The 10,944-nt window shown below is 40.2% G+C and overlaps 3 protein-coding genes across 3 annotated transcripts in view; all 3 read left to right on the top strand.

The window, feature by feature from the left end:
* Positions 1–1,955: 1,955 nt before the first annotated feature.
* Positions 1,956–7,661, top strand: LOC108675726 (uncharacterized protein DKFZp434B061). Its single transcript, XM_018163751.2, has 6 exons — positions 1,956–2,054; positions 2,260–2,363; positions 2,655–2,760; positions 5,594–5,744; positions 5,948–6,548; positions 7,516–7,661. Exons 2-6 carry the CDS (start codon positions 2,342–2,344, stop codon positions 7,659–7,661), a joined length of 1,026 nt encoding a protein of 341 aa, XP_018019240.2. The 5' UTR covers positions 1,956–2,054; positions 2,260–2,341.
* A 343-nt stretch (positions 7,662–8,004) lies between these two features.
* LOC125178228 (beta-1,4-N-acetylgalactosaminyltransferase bre-4-like) lies at positions 8,005–9,985 on the top strand. The gene is made up of 3 exons (XM_047881493.1): positions 8,005–8,169; positions 8,482–8,700; positions 9,706–9,985. The coding sequence occupies exons 1-3, from the start codon at positions 8,009–8,011 to the stop codon at positions 9,833–9,835; spliced, it is 510 nt and encodes a 169-aa protein (XP_047737449.1). The 5' UTR covers positions 8,005–8,008; the 3' UTR covers positions 9,836–9,985.
* Positions 9,921–10,944, top strand: part of LOC108675725 (beta-1,4-N-acetylgalactosaminyltransferase bre-4-like) — a 3,523-nt gene continuing 2,499 nt past the window's right edge. The window contains 1 exon segment of the mRNA XM_018163749.1: positions 9,921–9,930. Within this exon segment, the coding sequence (XP_018019238.1) occupies positions 9,921–9,930 (10 nt within the window).

Genomic DNA, 10,944 nt, shown 5'->3' with positions numbered 1-10,944 from the left:
ATAAGCAAACATACTCTCGGTTTCTCCAAACATTTAATAGATAACTAATGATAAACAAATGATGATACGAGAATGCATATGAATAAACAGTGTATTTCCTTAGCACTTCTTCTAACTCTGGACTCGTTTCGGAGCCTTTCTGAAAATGCATGAATAAACAAATTATACGGACACTTTCATAAATCAGAAAATAATGCATAACTGGCAAAAATAAGTTACAGACTGATATAAGTAATTATATTCATAGTCACCTATATAACTATGTAAACATGACTATCGCAAGAATAACTAGACAATACCTGCACGCACGTCTGTGGTGGGATTCGGATACATTGAAGAAATGCGAAGCGCATCTAATCGAGGTCGCATCAAAGGTGCATCAAAACTCTAAACGATAAATTACAGTATCCCATTGCAATCTCTCACAATATTGCATAGAGGGGCTGTTGGGCGCGTATCCAGGATACTTATCGTGCCGATATATTGTATATAGGGGCTGTTGGGGCGAGCATTCAGGATACCTATCGTGTCAGTATAGTATATGTGGGAGCTGGAATTATTGAATACTTATTGTATGCCTATTGTATTGTAATTAGTATATTGTAGTACCCGGACCTGAAAATTCCGCTCATAGTTGGAGAATGGTAAAGAATTTAGAGAAAGGATTGTACCAAAAATTGAAATTTTAAGGACGCAAAATAATTGTTTTCCGTTTCTGCAACGCGAGTATTATAGGAATCCTGTCTTTTATATAAAATTTGAGTTTAAATATGTTTTTATTTAGGTAAAAATTATTGAAACTTAATTATTATTTACGGATTAGGGATAATTGAAAAGTCGGGAATGAAGGAATTGGGATTCTAAAATTGCATGAATTATCAAGAACAGGGACAGCCGATTACCGTTTGTACTTAAGTAATTTCAAAGTCTAAATTTTAATACGGTTGCTCTGCCTGATAACAAATAATTTAAATTCAAACGACGTAAGATTATTTTAAGATATTCCATGGAAACATTATATAGCCGAACATGCAAGTCTTACCAAAGTGTAATTTAAAAAATTGTTCAAAAAATCATCTGAAAATTATTAAAAAGAACTACTTTGTTCCATAACAAAACCTGCATTAAAGATTAGTAGCTACGTACATAATATAACGCTGTGCTGGTGATTTCAGAACCATTGTCACGTGAAAATCGAAGGCATGAAGATTTTTCCGCCTCAGGTATGAACTATACTTTATAATAAGCACGTGCATTCACAAAAACTATTGCTGCCGAATGAAAAGCTTTGGCAAACATTGGAGAGACATCAGAAGAACAGTTTGTACGGGAACTGACTGTTCACTGAGGTCTGTTGTAATTTTAGGAGTCGTGGCTTCCGGTTACACTCGCAGTTTGATTTAGAGACCGGCCGTCTCGCTCAGACAAATTATACTTTGAGCCAGAAATGTGTTTTGCTCGGGACTTTTTTCCTTATCTTTCAAGAGCAGTCATTACTTTTGAGACTGCACCTCCTGAAACGTCAAGCTTTCTGGCAGCTTACGTCACAATAGCACCTATCATACGGGCTTCAAAATTTTGGCCTCTTTGAAATTCAAAGAGGTTTGCTATTTGTATAAGGAGATAGCGATAAAATTTTCTGAAAATATCTGTTAAAGCATAAAATATCGATTAACAGCAATGATAAACAATAATACGTTTAAACATTAAAATACCTCAAATTAGATTGTTTATAACATGTTCAAATATCATGATCTCAAAATGCTAGGCGCTTCCCTTATTTTTTACAACTCGTGTGTGTATTGGCTACGGTCATCCCTAGTATTGAAGGAGAGACGAACCAACCAATTACCGGCAGTGATGAACTGATGGCATAAAGTTACAGGAACATCGGATCAAATAAATTTGTCTCTAATATATAATATTCAAGACCTATTTCTTTTGATATAAAAATACAATACATCTCCGTTAAACATTCCAATATTATTAAAGCGCTCAACCGCCACCACAATTAACGTCGCCACAGTCTACTTAACGAATACATACAAAAGCAGGTGAGTTCTTCAGGGAGTTGCAGGAAACCTCAATTTCTGGCTGACGAGCTGGCTCTTTTCATTATCTGCTTATTTCCTTCAGTGTTCTCCAACATAGACATTCTTTGATTATGCACGACAGCTAAGCGAAGCTTAAGTTTATTTTATTCATATATGTTCACTTAATATAAAATGATCTGGTTATAATTATGGAACTGAATCCCAGGCTATAAGAAAAAGGGAAAGAGGCCCGACAAGAAGTTCATATTGCCGCCACTTCTGTTCTGCACCTGCAGCTGCCTCCTACCATGATACGCATTGCAGGTGCAGGTGAGCTACGTTATATGCTCTTCCTAGTTGTTTCTTTGCACAAATATTCGCTCCAATCCAGCACTGCTCTCACGCTTGCCACATTAGAGGCCAAGCTTACATCTTGTCGACTTTTTTTTCACAGTTATTGTAATAACATTGATTCAGCAGGAAAAATGTGTCATTAAGATATATTTGTTTCAGCTTTTTTCGCATGAAATTCAATTCCGATACTTTAGTTAGCGTTCGTAGTTTCCCTTAGTTTTTACTGATGCTAAGACACATTCGACTGACATATTGGTTGCGTTTCAGACGTGCCATTTCGGAAACGGTTGCCAGCCGAAGGTGCTAAGGGCAGCACTGCAGGCTGCAGCCGCTGCTCTGCCTCGTGCTGCACCTGGTCTTGCAGGCTTTGCAGGTCATTTACCTCACTTTCAAAAACTTATCAAAAACGCGGTCGTACTTTTAGGCCATTGCAGAAAATGAATGCATAGGCATACCATTTTATCACATGCACTTTCCTGAATGCATGGATTCGAGAATGTGGAAGCGTGCAATATTAACTGCTGCTCTCGATGAAATAGTGATCGGGTGAAGCTGTCATCATCCACTCGTGTAATAAAGGAAAATATTTCATTTGCTACATGTAAACATTAATTTATCCAAGCATTAATGTCACTAGATTGCTTGATTCGCAGATTCGCTATAAATGTAAGAGCGAAGAAAATTCTACAAATATTCAGCATAATTCTATTAAAAATGTTTCGGAGTCCAGCTCCATCATCACTTCGATAAATCTAGAACACAAATACAATCAGAAGTTAATAAAGTTTGGATTCAAAAGAAAAAATACAGAAGGTAATAACCTAAATTTACAGGCAAAGGGCAGAGTAATAGAGTAAATACCTGAAATACCTGTCTATTCACAATTTCTAGTGGATAAGAACTAAAGGCCGCATTTAAAGTAGGCTGCTCTTTAAAAATATACAAGGATTCCAAAATACGCAGGTCGGATGCACCAGAACTAGAAGCTAAAACGTTAAAGTCAGTGTCGGACACTGGAACGTTGCACTGTTCGGCGTGAGTGCGCACAGCCGAATGAGGAGGGCGCGATAGTAACTGTCCAGTCCCCAGAGTAAAAGTTGCGTGACGTCATTCCAACGCGCGCAGATGCACATCGTGCACAACTAAATTTATGAACTAGCGACGATCGCATGTGAGAAGGGAAGATATCTTTGTACCTAAAAAACGAACCTATTTTAGATTATTCACCAGTAAAAAAAGAAGATTAATGTACGGAAAGAATTTTACAAACAAACCTTTCAATTTTCTTGACATATCTTCGGACGATTGGCCGAAGCATGGAAGAGATAAGTAAACAACGTTTCTATTATTGCGCATGCAATTATATATTGCGCAATATGTAGATATTGCGCAATATGTATTCCTTGCATTATATATTCCCATATATTCATATTGCGTTTTGCGCAAAATATTCTCGCTTAATGAATTTCCTTCTGGCTTGGTGTTCACCCAAATTAAGAAATTCATGTCTAAGCGATACAGTGAAGTTGTTCCAGAGCCTGATAATAGAAACGTTGTTTACTTTTCTCTTCCATTCTTCGGCCATGCGTCCGAAGCCATGTCAAGAGAATTAAGAGATTTGTTTATGAAATACTCTCCGAACATTAATCTTCATATTTTACTGATTTTACTGGTGAATACATTTAAAAAAGGGTTCGTTTTTAGGTACAAAGATATCCTCTTGATCGTCACTAGTTTAGATGTGCATCTGCGTATGTTGGAATGACGTCACGCAATCGTTACTCTAGGGTCGCTGAGCATATATAGTGGGAGGAGTTATAGGACTGGGCAGTTACTATCGTGCCCTCCTCATTCGGCTGTGCGCACTCACGCCGAACAGTGTAACGTTCCAGTGTCCGACACTAACTTTAAGGTTTTAGCTTCTAGTTCTGGTGCATCCGACCTGCGTATTTTGGAATCCTTGTATATTTTTAAATAGAAGCCTACTTTAAATGCAGCCTTTAGTTCTAATCCACTAGAAATTGTGAATAGACAGGTATTTACTTTATTATTCTGCCCTTTGCTTGTATATTTAGGTTTTTAACTTCTGTATTTTTTTCTTTTGAATCCAAACTTTATTAACTTCTGATTGTATATGTGTTCTTGATTTATCGAACTGACGACGGAGCTAGACTCCGAAGCGTTTTCAATAGATATATATGCTGGAAATTTGTGGAGTTTTCTTCGCTTTTGTATTTTAAGTCAATTCATCCATCTAGTGTCAAAGTTAAGAATAACTCTGTTCTGGGTTGACAGTCATAATCTTGAAGGGATCTGTCTGATCTATTGTAGATAAACCTGAGGGGTTTGGGTTCATTATAATTGTCCGAATAACATATTAAATATTCATTTGCCAGGGGAAGGATAATGACAAGACGTGTATCTAAGCGTAAGTATTAAAGGTAGTTTACGGATACACTTAATAGAAGTTACAGGATGAAAGCATAGTATGTGCAGTATACTTTCGGAGAAGGAATATTACGACACTGCGTGTTAGAATGAGTGCCGGAGTCTAGAGTCAACTGCATGACTGCAGCTGAAGGCTGTCTGCCTAAGACTGAGACTGGTCGTCTACGACTGACTACCCACGACTGACTGGCATTCGGCTCACCGAGCTTATATACGCGGTGACCCACGAATAGTGACGTCACAGAAGGTGACGTAATAGTCGCTGATGACATCACGGCCTGACATCTAGGGATACACATTTTTATTTCGGATGTTTGTGTAATTCCTTCAAAAAATGGTATAGTGACGGCTACATTACTGAGGGTCGGTTACCAGAAGTATTCGAATTGATTTAAAAAATTATTTAATTTTTTTAAATGAGTCCAAAAGCATCAAGCGTCTTCAACTATTCTACAAAACCTAATAAATATGGATCTAAATAATATGGAGCGTACCTTATCTGAAAACTTCTACTTGAACTCGGTCCTCCGCGACGAAATTTATTCGCTTCGAGGATTTCGAATAGATGTTCTTGCCTGAACTGATATTAGGTAGTTTTGATTTACTGTCATACTGGTTAGAATATTTCTCTATTCCCAACAATGTGTTATCCTACATTTCCCACAAGCTACCACGCAAGCAAGGCATGAAAGTATTTGAAAATTTTGGAAGTCTTGAAGATTTTCCTATCCACATCCCAGAACTGGTATGATTTTCAGACATTGTTTTGGCGGTGTTCATGTCAGACGTTCAAGAATTTTGCTGCTGCTACTGCTGTTGGTGGTGTTCTACGCCACTACAGCTCCCTTATATTCAGTAGAACCCTCCAGTACTGCGCCCGTCATAACCAGCGAACAGTCCCTGACAAAGGTGCGGCTTCACATACAAGTCTCATTTCCTTAGTCTTCATAGTATTGGGCCGAGAATAATCGTGAATTATGAATGCAGGTTTTCAGACGATGAGAGTGTTAACAAAAGGGGTCAGAGGGTTCATGTTACGAGTTGGTTTGAATTATTTCTTCACTGCCTTAGTTGAAATTAGGTATTTCGTGACATGATTGTTATATTTAAAGGAACGAGACTCGCATCGCAGCAGTGAGAAGATTTCTCCCCCGCCATCAAGCGAGACTCTCGGTGACGCGTCAGCAAGACTCGAGGGCGGCAAGAACAACAGCGACCGCACCATATACACTCAAATGACTGGCATAAATGACATCAAAATGGGTCACAGCGTAAACAATAGTGGAAGTTCCATAACCGAGGGAGACTTAGATAAAACAAGCAATAACAAGTCGGGCCACGTGGCAGGTGAAGAGCCAAACTTGAGCTCAGTAAGCGGAGAGCCAAACTTGAGCTCATTGAGCGGAGAGCCAAACTTGAGCTCAGTGAGCAGAGAGCCAAACTTGAGCTCAGTGAGCGGAGAGCCAAACTTGAGCTCAGTGAGCGGAGAACCAAACTTGAGCTCAGTGAGCGGAGAGCCAAACTTGAGCTCAGTGAGCGGAGAGCCGAACTTGAGCTCAGTGAGCGGAGAGCCAAACTTGAGCTCAGTGAGCGGAGAGCCAAACTTGAGCTTAGTGAGCGGAGAGCCGAACTTGAGCTCAGTGAGCGGAGAGCCGAACTTGAGCTCAGTGAGCGCAGAGCCGCTGACTTGCCCAACTGTGCCTCCAAACCTTGGTGAGCGCTGGGCTGTCGTAAATTCTTGGCAATCTTAACGTTGTTCACGACTCTTTCACTAATCGTTTTTCTGACAATATTAAAATTTGTTTTATATGGACAAATATGCCTTCTGATCAAATAAATTACGTAAGAGTAGCACTCTGAATATTCATCAATGGATTGTGAAACTGAAAGGAGTTATAATACATCATCACAGTTACAGTGATGATTTTCAGGGTGCATGCAGACAGTGCAGCAATACGCGACAGTTAATAGTGAATCGCACCCAGGTTGTTTGTTATTGTTGGAGTAAACATATTCTTTTGTAACAGTTACTGTGAGCTGTCGTTATCTTCCGTAACTTTTATATTCCTTACCCTAGTTCCCTGTAACATCACCCGCCTCCAGCGTCCAATTCTAGTTTGTGTCTTCGGCCGGAGCAGGTTTTTGCCACTCTTGCTGTGCTGAAGTAAACATCAAGAAAGAAAAGTAAATTGATATTTCTCACTTAATTCTGTCGATATATTGATATGGATTCCAATAGTGACGCTTAAAATGGTATAACGATCTAGAGGCTGTCGCTCGAGAAATTTCGCAAAGGGACGTTTGTAAGAATAATATGAAAAATACTTGTGCAAAACCTGAAAGTTCAAACTTTAATTATGGTACACGGTTGAATTAAATGCAGAAGTAAATGAAGGCGTTTTTAACAGAACATGAAAAAATGAATGACTGTATGATCTGAGTGACCGGATGCTGTTGAAATGTATAAAACCGGTATAAATTCGCGAGTTGGATTTAATTGTTGATGACGTTATTAGGCTTGGAAAATTGATTAGGAGCTTTGGAAGTGTGATGAGCCATTGAATAAATGATTAGAAGATTTTAAGAAATTCTAGGGCAATAAGTGATGGTATATTGACATGAGGCTGCAGCACAAAATAACATAGTTGAAGGTGTCATTAAGCCTTAAACTGCATTACAGGAGGACCAGTCGCTGTAAACACTTCTTCAGCAGACCTTGCGGAGGTAGAGCGGCGTCACCCCGAGCTGCTGCCGGGGGGCCGATGGCGGCCGGAGGAATGCCAGGCACGGCAGAAGGTGGCCATCATCATCCCATACAGGTTATAGAGAGCAGAAGGTGGCCGTCATCATCCCATACAGGTTATAGAGAGCAGAAGGTGGCCATTCCTGTAGTTTACATGTAGCACGAACCTGTAGTTTACATGTAGCACGAACCTGTAGTTTACATGTAGCACGAACCTGTAGTTTACATGTAGCACGATCCTATTTTATACCTAACACTGAACATTTAAATGCACATTTTCTTCTCAGTCTACAGGCAATTCACTTCAAAACATTTTATCCATATGGACCATCTTTTCTTGTATACTTATCGCTACATTATGCTCTCGGGACTTAGGATGGCACGTTTATATGAAATGTATATTTAAGGAAATGAATCGTTCAACCGTGCCATGCTTATGAACATTGGGGCGCTGGAGAGCGTGAAGCTGTGGCCCTGCGAGTGCCTCATCTTCCACGACATCGACCTGCTGCCTGAAGACGACCGCAACTTGTACGCCTGTCGTGAGCAACCTCTGCATCTGAGCGCAGCCTACAACACATTCAACTACAAGTGAGTCTCGAAATATACACCCTGAATTACGAGTGGGGCTCGAAATAAACAGCATGGATTACATGTGAGTATCTCGATCTGAAGCATGAATTACAAGTGCATGAGTACCTTGATCTACAGCATGAATTACATGCGAGTCTCGTCATCTAAGCCATGAATCAGAAGTGAATTAAGAGGCTACAACTTAGTAGGTAGTTATCTGTCTAAGAAGAGTAGTTAGAATAGGCTAAGAAAGTGGAGACTCGAATGATATTACCACTCACGCAATTCATCAGCTGACAAAACTGCTTCTCAAAAACATATTTTTTCTAGGCTACTATACGAAGACTTCTTTGGTGGCGTGAACGCAATCTCAGTGGGACACTTCCAGCGAGTGAACGGCTTCAGCAACAAGTTCTGGGGCTGGGGCGCAGAAGATGATGATTTGGCCAACCGAATTAAATACCACGGGCTGTCCATCTCCCGCAACCCCGCCAACATCTCGCGCTACACTATGATCAGGCACGAGAAGGAGAAACCCAATCCTCACAGGTTTGCACCAACATGTTTACCTAAATGTCAAACAAAATAAATGAATTTCAGCTAGACAGGGCGTCAAAGTTTGAGTGCGATTCGTTTGGGACAATGCCGTGAAATCCACGCTTACATCTTGCATCGGCCAGTTTCTGTCGTCGAGCTCGTGTTGCATGTAAGGGAATCCCTGTAGCTCCGTTGTCTATCAGACAACAGACGCTTATCAGGTGACCCATGAATGGCCAGCAGTATTTAGGAACAAAAACAAGCTCCGGCCGAGCGCTGGTCATCACTTATTATTGTCACTCGCGGTGCGGCCGAAGCTGTTTGAGAAATGCCTGATGTTTCGATCGATTTAGAAAATTAATACGAGAAAATTATTACACGTACAACGCGCTTGCGTAGATAAAATCTATAAATGGTAAGTACTTCACCTACAGTTCCATCTACATGTTCAAAGTTTCTGCAGCGATAGTTTTTTTATGAATTTTCAACATTTTTCCTAATTATACTAATAGTTAATAAATAGCTTCATGAAAACATGATATCGGCATAGATCGGACTTGTACGTGCAATAACAGTGAAGAAACGTTTAGGAATCATCGCAGTGGTCGGCTATTCGCTTAGAAATCTGAGTTTAACCTGGTTCTTCGCATAGGAAACTGTGATATTTTGAGGTCACGTTGATGTCGTAGGCTCTATATTCGATAATAGAATTAAAAAATTAAGACGCCAACAAAACTATTGCTAATCATTACCACTGTTGTAAGTAATTATTATGTTTGAATGTGGCAACTCTCGTTGCGAATCAGTGACATTCCCACGCATCGTTTGTGCTCGAGCCTCAAGTACTCTGGCTCCTCTTGCTCTGGCTCCAGTCGATGCGCCCAGTATTATGTTGCAGCTTAATGCCCAGACACGAAACTCGAAGCGATATCGTACCTCGACCTCCAGGAAATACTATACATATAATAAGGTATCTATTTTCAAATATTCTGTACTCAAAGCAATGCTGCATCTCAGGGTTGAAACGCTGCGCTCGGGCCAGAACAGCTACACCTCAGATGGACTCAATTCGCTGCAGTACCGCGTGCTGGACGTACAGCCGCGCCGACTGTACACCTGGATCTACGTTGAGCTCATGAAAGTATAACGGCTGTCCTCAAATGTTGAGTGGGGCCTTTTTCCTAGTATAACTTCATTTATTTTTTTTAGTTGAGCATTAATTGTAATTTGTTATGAGAACAGGTCAGCTGGACATGTCGCTGTGATGACATAAATTTTGTTTCAATATTACGTCATTAAATTGAAACAAGCGTGTTTTTTTATTCACCTTTCTATGTTTTATGTGTACTATTTATTCGTTAATGGGCAGAATAATATTACCACGAGCAGACAGTCGGCACTAGAATAGTGCATGAGATGAAAATGGCAAACGACGGTTGGAAATACACCCGAAATTAATACAGATTTATTTTGCTCCCTCATTATGATCTTATAATGATCATTCTATACGTGGTGGAATGATCAAGAACGTATAATAACGGATAACAAATGAACGTGTACAAATGTACGTGTATTCGTACATGCCCTGACTGGACACTTGCGCAGAGACTTGGCATGCTTGTACTCAAAGTTCATTTAGGTTTCTGCCCATTGCATGTAATGCAGCGCTTCAAAAGCTTGCTACCACGATTGGCTTGATTTGTTCAGGCAAACCCCTATCAAACTCACAGGATAGGATTTAGTTAAAATTTCGGCCAAGAATTGGTAGTCTTGGTGTTTCGGACGTAACAGTCCCATAGGTGGTCGAAGACATCACAGGAGGCAGTGCCTCCCGCAACCCTGACAGATGACCAGTTAATTATTATAAATGACCAATATATTATTTATTACGAACTTCACCAAGAACTTCACCCCGGCAAGCTGTGTTAAAATCAATGACCGACATTCAATATTCATACTATGAAATTATCGGAGAAAATATCAATAAAATTTAATTAAATTAGGCTGGGTACAAGGGGACAGGCGTTCTTTTACGCTGGGTACATGGGGACAGGCGTTTTTTTACGCTGGGTACATGGGGACAGGCGTTCTTTTACGCTGGGTACATGGGGAAAGGCGTTCTTTTATGCTGGGTACATGATGACAGGCGTTCTTTTATGCTGGGTACATGATGACAGGCGTTCTTTTATGCTGGGTACATGATGACAGGCGTTCTTTTATGCTGGGTACATGATGACAGGCGTTCTTTTATGCTGG

This window comes from Hyalella azteca, unplaced genomic scaffold (assembly GCF_000764305.2).
Source record: "Hyalella azteca isolate HAZT.00-mixed unplaced genomic scaffold, Hazt_2.0.2 contig8077, whole genome shotgun sequence".
Lineage (NCBI taxonomy): Eukaryota > Metazoa > Arthropoda > Malacostraca > Amphipoda > Hyalellidae > Hyalella > Hyalella azteca.
The sequence above is the reverse complement of the archived record's forward strand: the minus strand, read 5'-3'. Positions and strand labels throughout refer to the sequence as shown.

What these genes read in the sequence shown, in the direction of transcription:
- LOC125178228 (XM_047881493.1), top strand. Translation starts at nt 8,009, where the DNA reads ATGCTTATGAACATTGGGGCGCTGGAGAGCGTGAAGCTGTGGCCCTGC. An exon ending in TACAACACATTCAACTACAA is followed by an intron (nt 8,170 to 8,481) that starts GTGAGTCTCGAA and finishes TATTTTTTCTAG; the next exon opens with GCTACTATACGAAGACTTCT. An exon ending in GAGAAACCCAATCCTCACAG is followed by an intron (nt 8,701 to 9,705) that starts GTTTGCACCAAC and finishes GCTGCATCTCAG; the next exon opens with GGTTGAAACGCTGCGCTCGG.
- LOC108675726 (XM_018163751.2), top strand. Translation starts at nt 2,342, where the DNA reads ATGATACGCATTGCAGGTGCAG. An exon ending in GCGAACAGTCCCTGACAAAG is followed by an intron (nt 5,745 to 5,947) that starts GTGCGGCTTCAC and finishes TTATATTTAAAG; the next exon opens with GAACGAGACTCGCATCGCAG. An exon ending in AACTGTGCCTCCAAACCTTG is followed by an intron (nt 6,549 to 7,515) that starts GTGAGCGCTGGG and finishes ACTGCATTACAG; the next exon opens with GAGGACCAGTCGCTGTAAAC.